This window comes from Anolis sagrei, chromosome X (assembly GCF_037176765.1).
Source record: "Anolis sagrei isolate rAnoSag1 chromosome X, rAnoSag1.mat, whole genome shotgun sequence".
In the NCBI taxonomy this organism is placed as follows: Eukaryota; Metazoa; Chordata; class Lepidosauria; order Squamata; family Dactyloidae; genus Anolis; species Anolis sagrei.
The window spans coordinates 107,060,701-107,082,343 of NC_090034.1; the positions used below are offsets into that span (position 1 = coordinate 107,060,701).

General features: G+C 43.9%; 1 protein-coding gene across 1 annotated transcript in view; it reads left to right on the forward strand.

The window, feature by feature from the left end:
- LOC137094878 (very-long-chain 3-oxoacyl-CoA reductase-B-like) overlaps positions 1 to 21,643 on the forward strand; it is a 41,232-nt gene that overhangs the window by 14,556 nt on the left and 5,033 nt on the right. The window contains exons 4-7 of the mRNA XM_067460801.1: positions 16,449 to 16,559; positions 16,898 to 16,962; positions 18,094 to 18,138; positions 19,261 to 19,295. Of these exons, the coding sequence (XP_067316902.1) occupies positions 16,449 to 16,559; positions 16,898 to 16,962; positions 18,094 to 18,138; positions 19,261 to 19,295 (256 nt within the window). The remainder of the gene's footprint in view (positions 1 to 16,448; positions 16,560 to 16,897; positions 16,963 to 18,093; positions 18,139 to 19,260; positions 19,296 to 21,643) is intronic.

The following is a 21,643-nucleotide window of genomic DNA, read 5'->3' on the forward strand; positions in this document are numbered from 1 at the left end:
GACCATCATCCTCGGACTCGCAAAGCAGTTGCTCTACTCCGAACTCAAGAATGGAAAATGGAATGTTGGTGGACAGGAAAAGAGATTGAAAGATGGGCTCGAAGCCAACCTCAAAAACTCTGGCATAGACACTGAAAACTGGGAAGCCCTGGCCTTTGAGCGCTCCAGCTGGAGGTCAGCTGTGACCAGCAGTGCTGCAGAATTTAAAGAGGCACGAGTGGAGGGTGAAAGGGAGAAGCGTGCCAAGAGGAAGGCACATCAAGCCAACCCCGACCGAGACCGCCTTCCACCTGGAAACCAATGCCCTCACTGCGGAAGAAGATGCAGGTCAAGAATAGGGCTCCACAGCCACATACGGACCCACAAGAACACTGGAATACAATCATCCTTGGAAAGCGAGGGATCGCCTAAGTAAAGTATAGAGCTTACCAATTGAAAGGTTGACAGTTCGAAGTTGGGGTGAGCACCTGACCTTCAGCCCAGCTTACTGTCCACCTAAGCAGTCTGAAAACAGCTGTGAGCTGTGAGTAGAGAAATTAGGCACCACTTAAGTGGGGAGATATTTTACGGCACCATAAAAGAAATACCTGAAATGTTGGCAATCAAAGGAAAGAGTAAGTCTGTGATCAAGACTCTGCGTCATAGAGGATGGAGCGACCCCCCTGTGGCAGGAATCGAGTACAAGGGCAAAATGTATATGATATGATATAAGACTGTATATCATATCTATGCTCATAGTACTATAACATTAAAGGCACTAGCTGCTTGTACAGAGTATGCTTCATGCAATTCTCTAAACCAAAAAAATTCCTTATGTGGGATATACAACAGATCCTTACAGCAAAATGCACAAGTTTGTAAATTCTTTTTGAAAACCAAAAGTTTATCAATAACCAATCGAAGTTTGTAAGTCTTTTTTGCAAGTCTCTTACTCCAGAATTTCTCAATGTGGGTTAGACAGCTGATTCCTACAGCAGAATGCACAAGTTTGTTAGTCCTTTTTTTAAAACCACAGTTTGTCAACAGCAAATCAAAGTTTGTCAGTCCTTTTTTGGAATTCACAGTTTATAAACTACAGCCAATTTCGACCACGTGGAGTGTTCCTGAGGTGGTAGTTGATACAAGTGTAGAAATCCACAAATAGTCAGTTTTGCAAAGTGGAGAATTCTTCAAGTAGAGTCAATATATGATTGGACCTACAGGGAACACATATGTTGTTCATTCCTTCAGTCGTCTCCGACTCTTCGTGACCTCATGGAAGAGTCGGCCCTGTCGCCACCCCCAGCTCCTTCAAGGTCAGTCCAGTCACTACAAGGATGCCATCCATCCATCTTGCCCTTGGTCAGCCCCTCTTCCTTTTACCTTCCACATATGTGTTCCCTGCATATACGTGGCTAAAAAACATAGTATAGGAAAGCAATTACCAAATATGAAAGCATACAGAACAGGAAACAAAAATACTCACGTAATTTCTCCTACAAAGGTGCTCTGCTATTCGTTTGATTCCATGGCAAGCCCAGGAGAGGCAGGTCGACACTCCAGTATATAGGGAGAAACTTAAAGTATATGAAGAGTAATTTATAGCTACCGGTATGGCTGTATCCCAGTCATCAATTGTAAGTTACTCAGAAGAAAAACCTGTTTAAAGAGGCATGTACTGGCTCACATAAAACATTGAAATGAAATGGAATCATTTGGACTCTTAGGATGCACAGTTTTAAGAGTAAAAATCCAGAAGGCTTCACGTTGTTGTAGTCTAGAGGATAAATGTATGTTTGAGAAGGATGTAACCACCTCTAAAACTAGGACCCGGGACAATTCAGGACTATGGTTCATAACATTGAAATGTTTATATAGGTTTGAGTCAACGGCCTGATTCCTAATTTTAGTTTGTCTACTGGTCTGCCCGACATACATCAGGGAGCAGGGACAGATAATGACATAAATGACACCTTTAGTGGTGCAGGTAGCAAAATGATGCAGTTGATAAATACTCTTCGTTTGGGCATTTTGAAAAACCTTAGTTTGAATAAATTGCTGACATATGGTGCAATGGTGATAAGGAAAATTTCCTACTGAATTGGGTCCAGTCCTTATAATTTGAGAATCATGGTTAATATCCTGGACACTGAAGTTGGGAAAAATGCAAACATAATACCTCTATCTGTTGTCTGTCGGTTGTGAGTATATCCCTGATCCTGATGTGTATACATTTGAACATAAGCAACGAGTCAAGATTAAAACCTCCACTGAGAGTTTGAGTGAAAACCAGTGTTTGCTTAAGGTCAGAGGCTGTGCAGTAAATCTCTGCTGACTATTGATAAAAGACTCTGCAAGGTTTGGTTTGGTTCAAGAGCATGCCCTGAGACAATCACTCCAGTTCACAGCATAGGGGAGGCATGGTAGAGGAACTATAAATCATGTACCTCCTCCCTGGTTTTTCAGATAGAGGTAAGGAATGTTGGGTGTTGCAGTCCAAGCAGGTCAACAGGGAAACATCAAGGGGCACCACGGGACAGTGACTGCATTGGGCTTGCGCTCTGGAGATGACATGTTTGTTTCCTGCCTTCGCAGCATTTTGGAGAGTCTATAGCTGGACTTGGACAGCTGTAGGGTGAACGGGACCTCTAACACCCCCCCCCCCCCGTATCTCTTTGTAGGAAGAAGGGGATCATAATAAACATCTCCTCTGGAATGGCCTGGAGACCCGTGCCCTGGGCTGCGATGTACTGCGCCTGCAAGGTGAGACAAACACCAAGCAGGGCAGTTCAGCTTCTGTCCTGCAACTCGATTACTCTGCTTGAGAGACCCTGTTCCCATTTCTGATGTTTCCCAGCACCCCTGTGAAATTGAATGTGGGGTCCCCGCCTCAATGGCACAGTTGTGCAAGCTATTTGGGAGGGAAAATGCCATTTCAAAGAGCCAATGGGACCGTTCAATGTCACATGACACTTTCCTTGCTTCCCCTTTCAGGCTTCCGTGGATTTGTTCTCGCGGGCATTAAATGAGGAATACAGGTCTAAAGGCATCATTGTACAAGTATGTTGTAACTGAAATAGCCTTTTAACTCCTTTTCCCCCCTCTACACTCTCTCCTCTTCCTCTTTCTTCTCCACCCTCCTTCTTTTTTGTCTTCTTTTCTCTCTCTTCGTTCTACTGCTTTCCTTTCCTCCTCTTTTTCTTTTTCCTTTTTCTACCACCGCTACCTCCTCCCCCTCTTCTTGCTCTGACTCCTCCCCCTCCTTCCCTTTCTTCTTCTTGTTCCTCATCTTTTACCTTTTTCTGTCCTTTTCCTTCATCCTTCTTTTCTTCTTCCATTTCTCCTACTCTGTCTTCTTTATCTTCGTTCTTTTCATCTCTTCCTTCCCATTCTTCCTCTTCTTTATCGTCTTCTACCTCCTTTCCCCTTCTCCTCCTTCTTCCTTTCCTCCTCTTCCATCACCTTGTTTTCTTCTGTTTGTTCTCTTCCTTCTTCTCTCATCTTCTGTCATCTTCTTTTTCTTCTTTTTTCTTCTCATCTTCCTTCGTCCTCTTTTTCTTCTCTTTGTTCTCTTCTTCCTTTTTCACTCCTCTTCCTTCATCATATTTTTCTTCCTCCTCCTCCTTATCTTCTACTCTTTCTGCTCCCTCCTCCTCTTCCTTCAATTTCCTTTTCTTTGTTCTCTTCCTTCTTTTCTCCTCCTCTTTCTATTTCTTCTTTTTCCTCCTCATCCTCCTTCCTTCTCCTTTTCTCCTCTTCCTTTGTCCTCTTTTTCTTGCCATCTGATCATTCTCTTCTCTCTTCTTCTCGTGGGTGTTAAACGTGGAATACAGGTCTAAAGGCATCATTGTACAGGTACGTTGCAACTGAAATGGCCTTTTAACTCCTTCTTGTTTTACTCTACACTCTCTCGTCCTTCTCTTCCCTTTTCTTCTTTTCTCCTCTTCCTTTGTCCTTTTTCTTCTCTTCATTATCTTCCTTCTTCTCTTCTCTTTCTTCACCTTGTTTTTCTTCATCTCTTCCTCCTCCTTCTCTCAAGCTCCAAACTTCATCTCTATCAGGCCTTTGCCTTCTTCCTCCCTCCCTCCATCCATGGATCCATCTTTGGAATATGACCTCTTGTTCATCCCGTTTTGAGAGAACAAACACACCTTTGTCCTTCTCTTGGCCTTCCCTTTCCCTCCACAGAGCGTCTTACCAATGTTTGTTGACACCAAAATGAACAGGCTCCTCAACTTCCGGGTCGCAAAGATGTCTCCCAAGGCCTATGCCCACAAAGCCTTGAACACTGTGGGTTTCACCAACAGAACCTCGGGGTGCCTCAGCCACAGCTTGCAGGTGAGTTGGGGGCAAGAGGCATTTCCTCACTCCAAAAAACCACCCCACTTTCCTGGTCAATGAAACCCTTTGGAAACGTCCCAAGGAGTTGAGATTTGAGGTCGGTTTTCTGCCCATTCGCTCCAGAACACCAATAACTTCTCCCCAAACAAAGCTCTGTTTTCGATCCAATTATAGGAAAAGAGCTCCCCTGTCTTCAAGAATAGAAAAAGTGGGTACAAAGTAGTTTTGGGTTGTGTTTTTTGCTGGGTGGAGAAGTTGAACTAAAATTAATATATGAGAGAAGGACCATGTCGTCTACATATACAGAAATAGTGTCAAGCAGTGTAGATGTGGCTTAAGGCACTCTGCTGGTGACCTTGCCTCTGCCAAACTTTTCCAAAAGTGATATTACCTAACTTTCCTCTCTCTTTGGCTTTTGATTCAGAATTTCATGTTGGAATGGTTCTTCCCAAAGTCATTAGTGTACCACACATCCTATGGACGTTTCATCCATCGGGCTATGCTGAAGTCCCTTTTCAAATAATGTATTTTCCCCTTCCTGATGGTTCTTGCGGAAAGGAGCTGGACCAGGACCAGGACCGTGCAGAGCCGTTGGTTGCTATGTTCCAAACCAAATCCTTGTATTATTGAAATGATGGATGAGTCACAATTTAATAAATTCCTCATTATGCATTATGGGTGGAAATGTATAGTTTGCTACTATAGTTTATTTATTTATTTATTATTTGAACTTCTATGCCGCCACTCCTCTGGGGCTCGGAGCGGCTTACAAGAATGGCTAAAATCTAACACAATTTTAAAACAATTTAAAACAATTTAAAAACAGCAATATTAAAAATCAAAGGCATGTTGAAACAGGTCTGTCTTCCATGCCCTGCAGAAAGCTGATAAGTCCCGCAAGGCACGGACTTCAGGTGGCAGAGTATTCCAGAGCAATGGTGCCACTGCTGTGAAGGCTCTGCGCCTGGTTGCTGTTAGACACAAGGTCTTGACAATGGGGACTTCCAATAGATCTTGGTCTTCAGAACAGAGGGATCTCTGGGGTTGGGAGGGGGTGAGGAGGTCCTTCAGGTACATTGGCCCCAGACCATGCAAGGCCTTCAAGGTGAGTCCCATCCCTTTGAAAGTGATCCGGTGCTCAATGGGTAACCAATGCAGCTGCAGGAAGATTGGGGTGATGTGGCATCTCATCGGAATTCCTGCAAGAAGCCGAGCGGCTGCATTTTGTACCAACTTGAGCTTCCGGATCACCGACAGAGGAAGGCCAATGGAGAGGGCGTTACAGTAGTCCAGTCTTGAGATGATCGTGGCCTGGATCACCGTAGCTAGGTCGTCCCTGGACAGGGAGGGGGCCAGCCGTCTAGCCTGCCGCAGGGGAAAGAAAGAAGGCGGTTCTGCTCACGGCGGAGAGAGACCTGGGCCTCCATCCTCAGCAGAGGGTCCAAAAGGACTCCCAAACTCTTGACCAACGATGACGGGCATAGTGCCTCTCCATCCAGGGTAGGCAGCTGGATATCCCCACTGCCCGGTCGACCCAGCCATAGGATCTCCATCTTTGCTGGATTCACCCTCAACCTGCTGGCACGCAGCCATCCAGTCACGGCCTTGAGGTACTGATGGAAACAATCGGGTACAGAGTCCAGTCAGCCTTCCATCTGCAGCACCAGCTGAGTGTCATTGGCGTACTGGTCACACTCCAGCCCAAAACCTCGAACCAGCTGAGCAAGTGGTCGCATATAGATGTTAAACAACAGAGTTCTATGTAGTAGCCCCCCCCCCCCCCCCGCATTTAAATATCCAAATTCTGCTTCTGTTGCCCTTGAATAGCTTTTGGAGATTCCTGGCACTGGCTGCAACGTTTTAGTCCCACCTTTGGACAGATTTCTTCTCAATTGCAAAATGTATCGGAGCCAAGAATACCTTTCCCCTTTCTCTTTACAAACCTTCTTCCTCCTTTATTTGAGAGTTACAGATGCACCATCGCATCCAGGGATCGATGGAAATAGCATTTCAGTTGAATACAAAAATCTCAGAAAATAGGTAGCTATGGTTTTCTGTTGGCAAAGCTGCACTTGATCACACTATCCAATTGATATGACAATAATGTAATACATAACATAGGATCAGATGGCGAGGAAAGAGGCCTTAACATGGAGGAAGCAACACCAGCAGTTAAAACTTTGTAGATGACATCCTGCTAGTCATAGAAAATAGCAAACACTTGGAACAATGTCCTTTCTAGCCATTTTCGAGGTCCTCGAGGAGATAGGGTTGTGTTGGAGTATCCCATGGTCCTTTCTAGGGATCTTTGACATTGTGTTGACATTGAGTTGGACTACCCTATGGCCAATGATGGCAACAGAGGCTGGCTGGCCATCTGTCAGGGGTGCTTTGAATGCAATATTCCTGCTTCTTGGTAGAATGGGGTTGGACTGGATGATGGCCCAGGAGGTCTCTTCCAACTCTTTGATGCTATGATTCTATGATGATGATTATTATTATTTATTATTATTATTATTCCCATTGCTTTGCCATCTACTTTGGCCTACCCTGTTCCCCCATAAAACAACCCCATTGCTGAGATAAATTCCATCTTTTCCCTTTCAGAATTAAAATCCATAAAACTTTCATCCATTAAAGGTCAATCACCCCCAAAATCCACCAGTATTCCCAGTTGGCCATGTTGCATTTGTGTGCCAAGGAAGGGGACAAGGAAGGGAGGGAGGAAGGAAACAGAGAGAAAAAGGGGAATGAAAGGAAATGAGAATGATGGAAGGAAGGAAGGGGGAACAGAAGGAAGGAAGGGAGAAAGGAAAGAGAGAGAGAAAGGGAATGAAAGGAAAAAGGAAGGAAGGAACGAAGGAAGGAAGACGAAAGGAAGGGAGAAAGGAAAGAGAGAGAGAAAGAAAGGGGAATAAAAGGAAAGGAGAAGGAAGGAAGGAAGGAAGGAAGGAAGGAAGGAAGGAAGGAAGGAAGGAAGGAAGGGTGAAAGGAAAATGAGGGAGAGAAAGGGGAAGGAAAGGAAAGAGGAAGGAAAGAAGGCAGAAAGGAAAGAGAGAGAGAGAAAGGGAAATGAAAGGTAAGGGGAAGGAAGGAAGGATGGGAGGGAGGGAGAGAGAAAGGAGAGAGATAGAGACAGAGAGAAAGGGGAAAGAAAGGAAAGAGGAAGGAAGAGGAGAAGGAGGGGAGAAAGAAAAGAAACAGAAAGAAAGGGGGATGAATGGAAAAAGGAAGAAAGAGAGGGAGGGAGAAAGGAAAGAGAAAGGAAGGAAGGAAGGAAGGAGAGAAATAAGGGAGAAAGGAGAGAAAGGGAAAGAAAAGGGAATGAAAGGAAAAGGAAGGAAGGAAGGAAGGAAGGAAGGAAGGAAGGAAGGAAGGAAGGAAGGAGGGAGGGAGGGAGGGAAGGAAGGAAGGAAGGGAGATGAGAAGGGAGAAAGGAAAAAAGGTAGGAAAGGAGAAGGAAGAGGGAGGGAGAAAGGAAAGAGAAAGGAAGGAAGGAAGGAAGGAAGGAAGGAAGGAAGGAAGGAAGGAAGGAAGGAAGGAAGGAGAGAAATAAGGGAGAAAGGAGAGAAAGGGAAAGAAAAGGGAATGAAAGGAAAAGGAAGGAAGGAAGGAAGGAAGGAAGGAAGGAAGGAAGGAAGGAAGGAAGGAAGGAAGGAAGCGAGATGAGAAGGGAGAAAGGAAAAAAGGTAGGAAAGGAGAAGGAAGGGAAGAAAGATAAAAATGGAAGGAAGGAAATAAGGAAGGAAAGGAGAAGATGGAAGAAGAAAAAAGAAAGGGAAAGAAAGAAAAGAAGAAGGTAAGCAAGGAAGGAGGGAAAGAAAGGAAAGGGGAGAAGGGATATGGGGTAGGAAGGAGTGAGTGGCACTCAGAACTTGTGTATGGCCAATGTGTGTGTGCCTTGGAGCCAGAAGGGTGGCGCAAACTAAGCTTTGCCAGTGGGAGCATCCTTATTGGGAGCGTGCGCTGGAACTGATGTCTCCAAGCCAGCCTTGCACTGCGCATTCATCCTGGTGCATGCCATTGGCACACGGAGTTCTCATTCCTCGCACAAGGTCCTCTATGGCTCGTGCACCACAGACGCGTCTCCGAGACGATGTACATCTAGGCCAGTGGTCCTCAACCTTCCTAATGCCGCGACCCCTTAATACCCTTCCTCATGTTATGGTGACCCCCAACCATAACATTATTTTTGTTGCAACTTCATAATTGTAATTTGGCTCTTGTTATGGATTGTAATGTACATATCTGAGATGCATGATGTAGTTTCATTCACTGGACCAAATTTGGCACAAATACCCAATATGCCCAAATTTGAATACTGGTGGGGTTGGGGGAGAGTATTGATTTTGTCCTGGGGGGAGTTGTAGTTGCTGGGATTTATAGTTCACCTACAATCAAAGAGCATTCTGAAGTCCACCAAGAATGGAATTGAATCAAACTTGGCACACAGAATTCCCATGAACAACAAAAAGTACTGGAAGGGTTTGGTGGGCATTGACCTTGAGTTTTGGGAGTTGTAGTTCACCTACATTCACTGAGCACTGTGGATTCAAACAATGATGGATCTGGACCAAACTTGACACGAATTCTCAATCTGCCCAAATATGATCACTGATAGAGTTTGGGGAAAATAGACCTTGACATTTGGGATTTGTAGTTGCTGGGATTTATAGTTCACCTGCAATCAAAGAGCATTCTGAACTCTACCTACAATGGAATTGAATCAAACTTGGCACACAGAACTCCCATGACCAACAAAAAATACTGGAAGGGTTTGGTGGGCATTGACCTTGAATTTTGGGAATTGTAGTTCACCTACATCCACAGAGCACTGTGGACTCAACCAATGATGGATCTGGACCAAACTTGGCATGAATTCTCAATATGCCCAAATATGATCACTGGTAGAGTTTGGGGAAAATAGACCTTGACATTTGGGAGTTGTTGTTGCTGGGATTTATAGTTCACCTGCAATCAAAAAGCATTCTGAATTCTACCAACAATGGAATTGAATCAAACTTGGCACAGAGAACTCCCATGAACAACAAAAAATACTGGAAGGGTTTGGTGGGCATTGACCTTGAATTCTGGGAGTTGTAGTTCACCTACATTCACTGACCACTGTGGACTCAAACAATGATGGATCTGGACCAAACTTGGCACAAATTCTCAATATGCCCAAATATGATCACTGGTAGAGTTTGGGGAAAATAGACCTTGACATTTGGGAGTTGTAGTTGCTGGGATTTATAGTTCACCTACAATCAAAGAGCATTCTGAACCCAACAATGATTGAATTGGGCCAAACTTCCCACACAGAACCTCCATGACCAACAGAAAATACAGTGTTTTCTGGTGGTCTTTGGTGACCCCTCTGACACCCCCTCGTGACCCTCCAGGGGTTGAGAAACCCCCAGGTTGAGAAACCCTGATCTAGGCTGACATAGGTCTTCCACAATCTGAAATCATCTACTCATTATCCCAAGCATTGACTCACCCCGCATGGAACAAAGGTTTGGATGTAGTGAAAGCAAAGGTGTTGCCAGACTGTCTGGGAGTGTTCTGGCACTTGGAAGCGCATGTGCCTTGGAGCCAGAAAGAGGTGTGAACCGACTCCACGTAGGTCTGGAAATAAAAGGATCTGTATTCGGCGTGAACTAATTTCTCCGTGCCCGTCTTCCACATCAGTGGTGACGGGTGGCGCAAGGAGAGCATGGGAAAGGTGGCAATGGCTCCCCAAAGTGGAATGACTTCCCTGGACTTCTACTTCTGCCTCTTTGGAGGCGCCGTTGCCCTTTGGATGCTCCTGAGAGCCTCCTGGGTCCTTTGGTTCAAGGTCCGGGTCCACATTCTCTCTGAGTATTGGAAAGCGGTGGACTTCTCCCATTACGGCACCTGGGCAGGTGAGTGCAAACACGCTCCATAGACTCCCCAAGGGCGCATCTCTTCTGCACTGTATCATGCGTTCGGCACCACTTTGACTGCTGAAATTCAATGCTAAGAAGATCCAGGGAGTTGTAGTTTGGTGGTGTGGACAGCTCAAGATCTTGCCGAACTACAACTCCCAGGAATTCAATAGCTTGTGATGAGATGTCCGGTTCTGCGTTTCTAACACAATGCTAGACCATCCTGGGAATTGTAGTTTGGTGACATACTCACACTCTATGGCCCCATGTGGAACTACATCTCCCAGGATTCCATTGCATGTAATGAGATGCCTGTTTCTGCATTTCTAACTCAATGGTATCCTGGGAATTGTAGTATGGTGAGGTACCTACACTTTTCTGGGTATAGAAGGTTCAATAACTTGTTAAACTACAACTCCCAGGATTCCATTGCATGTAATGAGATGCCTGTTTCTGCATTTCTAACTCAATGGTATCCTGGGAATTGTAGTATGGTGAGGTACCTACACTTTTCTGGGTATAGAAGGTTCAAGAACTTGTTAAACTACAACTCCCAGGATTCCATTGCATGTAATGAGATGTCTCTTTTTGCATTTCTAACTCAATGGTATGCCATCCTAGTTGTAGTATGGTGAGGTACCTACACTTTTCTGGGTATAGAAGGTTCAAGACCTTGTTGAACTACAACTCCCAGGATTCCATTGCATGTAATGGGATGCCTCTTTTTGCATTTCCAACTCAATGGCATGCCATCCTAGTTGTAGTATGGTGAGGTACCTACACTTTTCTGGGTATAGAAGGTTCAAGACCTTGTTAAACTACAACTCCCAGGATTCCATTGCATGTAATGCGATGCCTGTTTCTGCCAAAGCCAGTACTTTGAATTGAGCCTGGTAGCAGACTGGCAGCCAGTGGAAGTTGTATGCCTCCTGTATGCCGATCCAGTAAGGAATCTGGCTGCTGCCCATTGGACTACTTGGAGCTTCTGGACAGTCTTCAGGGGCTGCCCCACGTAGAACACATTGCAGTAGTCTATATGGGATGTAACAAGAGCCTGGACCACCGTGGTTAAGGTCTTCCTTGAGACATAACTAGAGGCGAGCAGTAAATAATAAATTATTAAGGTAAAGGTTTTCCCCTGACATTAAGTCCAGTCATGTCCTACTCTGAGGGTTGGTGCTCATTTCCATTTCTAAGCCGAAGAGCCAGCGTTGTCCGTAGACACCTCCAAGGTCATGTGGCCAGCATGACTGCATGGCGTGCCATTGCCTTCCCGCTGGAGTGGTACCTATTGATCTACTCACATTCTCATGTTTTCGAACTGCTAAGTTGGCAGAAGCTGGGGCTAACAGCAGGAGCTCACCCTGCTTCCTGGATTCGAGCCTGCAACCTTTCGGTCAACAAGTTTGGGGACTCCAATAAATAATAATAATAATAATAATAATAATAATAATAATAATATAGTTAATATTCTAATAATTAAATATAGTACATAGTCTAATAATTAGTATTCTTAATCATAATATTTAATTAGTAGTTGTAGTATTATTATTCAACAACGTAGATGTACCTCAAATCAGGACTAACGTAGACTCTGAAAGGTCAGGAATAAAACCCAAGATGGCAAGTTTCAATGTTACAGATACGAGTCTTTGGTGGCGTCTGCACTGTAGAATGAATGCAGTTTGACACCACTTTCGCTGCCTCGGCTCCGTGCCATGGAGCCTTGGGAGTTGTAGTTTTACAAAGTTCTTCGTGTGCCCCACCAAACTACAACTCCCATTATTCCATATCACGAAGCCGTTACCGTTCAAATTGTGTCAAGGATTGGCACAACTGAAATGTTGTGCAACCTGTTATTGCAAATGTTGAGTGGATGAGTACGGAGCATCCTATGCAAAACCTGAAATTGCAACTGCTTTCAATTCTCTTGCCAGGTTTGCTATCTTTTCGCCAAATCAGAGAAAACAAGTCCTTGCAGTTGTGGTTTGGCAAAGCACAAATAGAATCTTTCCAAACTGCTCCTCCCGAGATCCCATCGCCTTGAGCCATGGCAGTTCAAGTAGGACCGAATTACATTAATTCCAACAGTGTAGGCACACCCTTTGTTTTCTATTTTGCAAGGGACAAAATTGGGGGGGGGGGGATCTCTGGATATTAAAATGACAATTTGAAAGTTTGCATCAATACAGAAACCCTAATGTGTCCCTTTTCTTGTGTTTGCAGTGGTCACCGGTGTTACAAAGTTTACTTTTCAGTTCTTATTAGCAACTTTTAATTACAGTCCAGCAAGCAGGTAGTTAGTCATTGCAGGACTTGACTTTTAGAATTGGTGTACCCAAAATTATTAGCTCCACTCATTCACTCTTCCATTCTTCCATTCACTCTTGGTGTCTCCAAAATTATTAACTCCACTCATTCACTCTTCCATTCTTCCATTCATTCCCACACATCATTAAATCCACACTTATCAAATCTGCAATGATATTTCCTGACAAAACTTGGGGGAAATCTCTGGATATTAAAATGAGGATTTGAAAGTTTGCATCAATACAGAAACCCTAATCTGTCCCTTTTCTTGTGTTTGCAGTGGTCACCGGCATGACAAAGTTTACTTTTCAGTTCTTATTAGCAGCTTTTAATTACAGTCCAGCAAGCAGGTATTTAGTCATTGCAGGACTTGGTCTTTTAGAATTGGTGTCTCCAAAATTATTAGCTCCACTAATTCACTCTTCCATTCTTCCATTCATTCCCATACATCATTAAATCCACATCAAATCTGCAATGATATTATCGTGACAAAACTTGGGGGAAATCTCTGGATAATCAGTTCTTATCAGCAACTTTTAATTACAGTCCAGCAAGCAGGTCGTTAGTCATTGCAGGACTTGGCCTTTTAGAATTGGTGTCTCCAAAATTATTAGCTCCACTCATTCACTCTTCCATTCTTCCATTCATTCCCACACATCATTAAATCCAACTTATCAAATCTGCAATGATATTTTCGTGACAAAACTTGGGGGAAATCTCTGGATATTATAATGAGGATTTGAAAGTTTGCATCAATGCATAAATCCTAACTTGTCCCTTTTCTTGTGTTTGCAGTGGTCACCGGTGCTACAAAGTTTACTTTTCAGTTCTTATTAGCAACTTTTAATTACAGTCCAGCAAGCAATAGTTAGTCATTGCAGGATTTGGCCTTTTAGAATTGGTGTCTCCAAAATGATTAGCTCCACTCATTCTCTTTTCAATTCATTCCCACACATCATTAAATCCACATTTATCAAATCTGCAATGATATTTTTGTGACGAAATTTGGGGGGAATCTCGGGATATTAAAATGAGGATTTGAAAGTTTGCATCAATGCATAAATCCTAATCAGTCCATTTTCTTGTCTTTGCAGTGGTTACCGGTGCAAAGTTTTACTTTTCAGTTCTTATTAGCAACTTTTAATTGCAGTCCAGCAAGCAGGTAGTTAGTCATTACAGGACTCCTAACCTGTCCCTTTTCTTGTCTTTGCAGTGGTCAACGGTGCAACAAAGTCTACTTTTCAGTTCTTATTAGCAACTTTTAATTACAGTCCAGAAAGCAAGTAGTTAGTCATTGCAGGACTCCTAACCTGTCCCTTTTCTTGTTTTTGCAGTGGTCACCGGTGCTACATCCGGCATTGGAAAAGCTTACGCCCATGAGGTGAGTGGCTGCTTTGAGTCAAGAGAGGAAAGGGGAGGAACAAATAAAAACAACAATAATAGTAACACAATGTAACACGGTTTTTGTTCCTGGGTTGTAAAACACGGGAAAAGGGACATCGTGCTAGAGCACATTGTGCTCTAGTCTTTCAATGAATATCTCATTGAGTCTCAACCGATTCAACATAGTTTGCAACACAAAAGTTTCTGCAATAGGACTACACAATGAAACAGGAACCAACACTGTCAATTTATTATTATTTGGGTTGAATGAAAAGTAATGCCTCCACCTGCGTTACTTGGGTTTGGATGGGAATATTTTAATAAATCAAATGCAGAAATAATCCTTAGAATGTGTTCTTTAACTACCACTATTCACTTTTCCACATAATCACCAGACAATTGGATACATTTCTGCCAACGATGAACAATTCTCTTTTCCACATAATCACCAGACAATTGGATACATTTCTGCCAACGATTATTATTATTATTATTATTATTAACTTTATTTGTATCCCGCTACCATCTCCCCAAGGGACTCGGTGCGGCTTACATGAGGCCGAGCCCAAACACAACAACAAAAGCAATAAAACATCAATACAAGCAATTAAAAAACATAGACAATAAAATACACAACATTATCAAAAAAGCAACACATAATTAAAAACAGTGGGATGGCCAAATGTAGAGTTAAAATTGGAAATAATGCTGGGCCATGAACAATCACTATTCACTTTTCCACATAATCACCAAACAATTGGATACATTTCTGCCAACGATGAACAACCACTATCTGCTTTTCCACATAATCACCAGATAATTGGATACAATTCTTCCAATGATGAACAACCACTATCCACTTTTCCACATAATCACCAGACTATTGGATACATTTCTGCCAACGATGAACAACCACTATCCACTTTTCCACATAATCACCAGACTATTGGATACATTTCTGCCAACGATGAACAACCACTATCCACTTTTCCACATAATCACCAGACTATTGGATACATTTCTGCCAACGATGAACAACCACTATCCACTTTTCCACATAATCACCAGACTATTGGATACATTTCTGCCAACGATGAACAACCACTATCTGCTTTTCCACATAATCACCAGATAATTGGATACAATTCTTCCAATGATGAACAACCACTATCCACTTTTCCACATAATCACCAGACTATTGGATACATTTCTGCCAACGATGAACAACCACTATCCACTTTTCCACATAATCACCAGATAATTGGATCCAATTCTTCCAATGATGAACAACCACTATTCACTTTTCCACATAATCACCAGATAATTGGATACATTTCTGCCAACGATGAACAACCACTATTCACTTTCCCACATAATCACCAGACAGTTGGATACATTTCTGTCAATGATGAACAACCACTATCCACTTTCCCACACAGTTGGATACATTTCTTGCATCCATAGGTTACTACAGGGAATACCATTGCTTTAAGTATGCGGATCTTTGTTGCCAGTGTGATGTCTCTACTCTTCACTCTTTGATCGAGATGGGCCATTGCTCTAAGAATCCCCATGCCTTGAAGGGACTTGCTGGTGCAAGCCTCCCTCCAGCCTCACACTCTCTCCCTCACGCGGACATGCGCACCACACTCTCATGCACCAAACACCCCTGCTCTCCCCTCCCCACTTGGACTAGCAGAAATAGCCCTCCCCTTGGCTGAGAGGTGGCTGAGAGGCTGGCCAATCACAGAGGAGGAGGGTTTTGGTGGGAGGACACATTCCAACTTGCCAATCTCTCCCTTCAATTGTGGTGCCCAAAATTGGACACAGTGTGATTCCAGGTAAATGTCGGGAATCAGCCTATGTTTGTATTTCAGGATCCTGATGTGGGAAATGATGAGGGAAATGATGAGAGACATGATGGTGCTGAGGCAGAGGTACAAGATGGAGATGGTTTGGTCAATGATTTTCAGGCAGGCAATGACAGAGGTTGCCCTTGAAGGCCCTTGAAAAACTACATCACCCAAGATTCCATGGCATTGATTACTCACAATTAAAATGGTGTCAAACTGTATCAGTGTAGATGCCGCCATGACTTTTCCAACTCTGTTTTTCCCTTTCCAGCTTGCCAAGAAAGGTCTCGATGTCATCCTGGCCAGCCGCTCCATGGAAAAGCTGAAGCAAGTGGCTGATGAAATTGGTGAGACAAGGACCGACGTATCGACTTAATTGTTAACATTGGCTCTGCAAATCATTTTAGTGTCTTAATATTCTCCCAATATTGCATTTGCAAAAAATGTACCGCAGAAAAACAGCTGGATAGTGCAGGCATTGGAAACAGCTTTCAGGATGCATTCTGTGCATTTTTTAGTTGGCTGCAAAACATCGTTGCTCTAGTCTACAGTGTAGATGCATTTGGTAACTGGGATACTTTTCACTGGATTTGGATTTGTTCCTTTTGACACTTTTGGCTCCTTTTAAATGGGGAAACTGAGGCACGTCCATCTCTTTTTTCCTTTTCCGCAGAGCAACTCTATGGCCGGAGGACCAAAGTGATCCAGGCGGACTTTACAGGTGGCTCCGAAATCTATGAATCTATCCACAAAACTCTGCATGGATTGGAGATTGGTGTTTTGGGTAAATTATGTCTTCATATTTTCTGTTTGAGAGCTGGGATTTTCATTTATTGACTCCCAACTTGAATGGTTCCCTTGAAAGTGTTCTTGGATGGTGAGTCAAGGACAATCCCTTGGTTTAGATGGCAATTAAGGTGGTGCCAAACCACATTCATTCCACATCAGGCATGGGCAAACTTGGGCCCTCCAAGTGCTTTGGACTGTTAGGAATTGTGGGAGTTGAAGTCTAAAACACCTGGAGGGCCCAAGTTTGCTCGTGTCTGTTCTAAGTGTATTTCCATCGAAAACCTCTCCAAATTCTTTACCAATGCGAGTGTGTGCCTTTTGGTCTTTCCGCAGTGAACAACGTTGGCACGAACCAGTTGATGCCGTTAGATTTCCTGCGGACCCCCGACATTGATAAGGTGACTTTCATCTTTTTCATAAAGTGTTATTATCGAATCCCCAGATTTGTGCACCAAATAGCGTTTGTGCCAACACATTGCTACTGAAGATTTTTAGAGTAGGTTCAGTTAGCTGACCACCTTAATCACCATGCTATGGCATGTTGGTCTAAAGACCATTTATACCTGGGGAATTCTCTGCCAAAAACCATTAATCTTGATCTTGGAGTAATTGATTGACAGATATTCCTCTTTCCTGTCGGTACTGAAAACCTTCAGAAGGTTTTTAAGACCCAACTGAGAGAGGGAGAAAAGCACTATATCGTCTACGTACGTCAAGATGAAAACCTTTCATAGAATCATAGAATCCAAGAGTTGGAAGAGACCTCATGAGCCATCCAGTCCAACCTCCTGCCAAGAAGCAGGAATATTGCATTCAAATCACCATCCAGCCTCTGTTTAAAAGCTTCCAAAGAAGGAGCCTCCACCACACTCCGGTGCAGAGGGTTCCACTGCTGAACGGCTCTCACAGTCAGGAAGTTCTTCCTCGTGTTCAGATGGAATCTCCTCTCTTGTAGTTTGAAGCCATTGTTCCATTGCGTCCTAGACTCCAGGGAAGCAGAAAGGAAGCTTGCTCCCTCCTCCCTGTGGCTTCCTCTCACATATTTATACATGGCTATCATGTCTCCTCTCAGCCTTCTCTTCTTCAGGCTAAACATGCCCAGCTCCTTAAGCCACTCCTCATAGGGCTTGTTCTCCAGACCCTTGATCATTTTGGTCACCCTCCTCTGGACACATTCCAGCTTAGAGTCAATATCTCTCTTGAATTGTGGTGCCCAGAATTGGACACAATATTCCAGGTGTGGTCTAACCAGAGCAGAATAGAGCATGGGGAGCATGACTTCCCTGGATCTAGACACTATGCTCCTATTGATGCAGGCCAAAATCCCATTGGCTTTTTTTTTGCCGCCACATCACATTGTTGACTCATGTTTAACTTGTTGTCCACGAGGACTCCAAGATCTTTTCCACACATACTGCTCTCGAACCAGAGAGCAGTATGGGGCTGGAGGACCTAGAAAGTGCCTAGAGAGGACATACTTGCATAAACGAAACTAATACCAAACCTTATTCTGCCCCCCTTCCTTTTAGTACATTAACGACGTGGTGAATTGCAACATCCTTTCAACCCTGAAGGTAGGTGGAATGCAACCTGGTTTCTGTCTTTGCGTATAGAACCTACAAAATATCAGAATTCTTCTCATGTCCTTGTTCCATGGCTACATTTTTGCACTATCTCACTCCCTTGTTGTGGCTGAGCTATTTTCTGACGATGAGGATGATGGGATTCAGATTCCTGCTGGGATTCAGCTTCCTGGCTCTTTGTCTGTGCCTCAAATCTCTGGGCCTGCTTCTGAGGCCCCCACAGACAGTGCAGTATCAACACAGCCGTTTCCACCAGAAAGGAATTTTAATGAAGGAGATAGCGAGCAGGTGCCTTCCCACACTGATACCGGAAGTGTAGATAGTGACTTGACCCGGCAAGCTCGCCTTGATCTGGCCAGCAGATGAGAAGCCAGCTCGGTGAAAGGTCATCGCAATGTTTTTATGATGATGAGAGCCTAATGTTTTCATGTTAGAAAGGTATTTAGGCCTTTTGCAAACTCTGAGAAAGCGTCAGTTCAACGTAGCTTACTAGCCTGGAAGCTTCATGGAATAACCTTAGCCTGGAAAGCAGTACGCTTGGGATTTCTTGCATTGTGATTCATGGAGCAATTGTTTCATTGCTTGTATCTGGGACTCTGGTTTGAACTTTGCCAATAGGATTGTGTCTCCTGTTTTTACCTGAAGGTCTTTGGAACTATATTCTGTATTTAACCTTATTCTTTGGAACTTTGCAATGCTTATTCTTTATTTTGACTTGGATTTTTTCCTCAATAAACTATAAAACTACAGCTCTTGTGTGGTGGTGTTTGGCAGCAAGGTGAAGCTTACTCTGAGTTGCAACATCCCTCATGTTTTGTTTACAGTCTGGCCATGTTCTTTGGTAGCTTGTCACCATAGGTTATTGTGCACTGTTTTTAATTTGTTGTTTTGTAAGCCATATGTTTTTATTTTATTGTATTTTGTGGTTCATATTATACTCTGTTTTAGGAACTTTGTACCATCTGTAAGTCGGGTTGATGGTGGCAGGGTACAAAAATAAAGTTGTTGTTGTTGTTGTTGTTGAAATGCTTTGTGGGACATACTTTGTTGGATGTGGATTAATCAAAACTGCAGACAATCGAGAACTCAATTGAGATTACTCTTTCTTTGCAGATGACGGAAGCCATCCTTCCTCAAATGGTCGCCAGGTAGGAGACAAAGAGGGCTCTCCGTTTCCAGGGGAAAGCTGTAGATGTTGAAAGGTTGCAACACCCATTAGTCCTCTCCACTGAAACCAGAGGTTGTTAGCTGGGCTTTAGCACAGCTGGTTCATCACCAGCAGCAATAGATCTTACCAATTGAAAGGTTGACAGTTCCAAGCCTAGGTCGGGGTGAGCTGTGGGTAGAAAGGGAGAAGCCGGTATGTGCGTTTTTCTCTTGCCACGTGCTTGCCTTGCCATGCATCTCTTGCTAGGATTATCTTGCTACACTTCTCGCTGGATTGTCACTGTATCGGTTGTGTGTACATCCCTGTATATACTGATAGCAAATCCGGGAGTCCTGATGTGTATACAGTGTTCCCCTGCTACTTCGCGGTTCGCTTATTGTGGACTCGCTGTTTCGCGGGTTTTTCCACTTTTTTTGTTTTTTTTTAAAAAAGTAATAAAATTGGGGGAAAAACAAATACTACTCTTCTTAGTTATCAAAAGAAAGACTTGGATTTCTTAACGTCTTTACCCTGGGGCTTTTCTCCGGAGGAGAAAAGGAGGAGGCCACTGCCGAAGAGGGCTATACCAAGGCTCATCCTGGAGACAAACCCCAGGGCAAGGCCCAGCGCCCAGTTCCTCCTCTTCTTCCTCTTCCTCCTCCTCTTCCTTGTACCTACTTCCTCATCCCTTGGGTGCCGAGCACAGAAGACCAAGCCTCAGCCCAGCCTGGCAGTGGTGTCAACGGCACCCAAGAGGCCTCTGAGGAAGAAGCGGGGAACCGCGGAGGTGGCGAGGAGGAGGAAGAGGCTCCTGCCAAGGCCCAGCCCAGAAACAAGTCCTAGGGTGAGGTCCATCACCTGGCTCCCCCTCCCCCTCCTCTTCCTCGTCCCTACTTCGTGGATTTTCACTTATCGTGGGTGGTCCTGGAACGTAACACGCGCAATAAGTGAGGGAACAGTGTATAGTTGAACATAAGCAAGGAGTCAAGATTAAAGCCTCCACTGAGAGTTTGGATGAAAACCAGTGTTTGCTTAAGGTCAGAGGCTGTCAATCTCTGCTGACTACACTGTTCAACGGAGAAAAAGTTGTGGGCCTGAAAATAGTTGTTCTTTTATGATTTTGGGGTGCTGAAAACGAAAATGACATTTAAAAATGTGTATTGGCTCTAGTTTTTATGATATGAATCACGTGATCACGTATGGTTGAAAAAATACATGTTGCGACTTACACTATGGAAGATTCTGGAATACGCTAGAAAGTTTGATGATGCAGTATGAGTGCCGTGTGCAAAAGCCAGAAAGCCCTATATAAGGCCAGACTTTTGAAGGGTGAGGGTCAGTCAGTTGAAGACTGAGACAGTCTCGTTAAACATCGTTTTACGTTGTTCTTTTTACTGTAGTTCTGCCTCCTCGCACGTGTGTCAATAAAGCACTATGGAAAAAAGAGATCAAGGCCAATGGACTCCGTCAATGCTGTCAGACTCCTGCTGGAGCATTGCAAGAGACAACCCTTTCCTTGAAGACAAAAGAAAAGTCAAGAGAAGCAAACAGGATAGAAACTAAAGTCACAATTAAAGTGACATTTACACTTTCAGACTTTTCAACTGCATTCGGCCTACTAATAGAGTTTCTTGCTGCACAAACATAAACAATAGACTAATTAAATAAATATTTCTCATGTATAAACTATTGGCAATATAATTTGACTAAAAATTAGTAAATATTCACGGTTTATATGCATGCAGTAAGGTTAGGCGCATTATCATAATATTAACGAATTACCTATTGTGGAGAAAATTGAAATAGCTGTTGCATAAAAACCAGAGCCAATGAACACATTTAATTATTATATTTGAATTCAGCATGTTAAATTTATTAAGAAACGGCACATTTCGATTCCGCAACTGAGAAAAACTGAAAATTTGTAGAACAGTGCTATTGATAAAAAGACTCTGCAAGGTTTGGTTTGATTTAATAGCTTGCCCTGAGACAATCACTCCAATTCACAGCATTGGGAGGACGTGATAGAGCAGCGGTTCTCAACCTGGGGGTCGCAACCACCAGGGGGGTCGTTGGGACATTTTCGGGGGGTCGTGAAGCTGCCTTGGTTGGCCCTGCCCCCGCCAAAATGGCTGCCAACCCTTGCTGTTTGGGCAAGAGAGGGCTGCCCACCCCCTGCACCTTTCCGAGTTCAGAAGGGCACCGAGGGGGGGGGGGAGGCGGAGGGCTGCATTCACGGCCTTAAGGCTGCACGCCTTTCTGCCCGACTCCCGTGCCTTTCCAAGTTCGGAAGGGTGCAGGGGCGAGGCGGAGGCTGAGCTCACGGCCTTGCCATGAGCACAGCCTTTC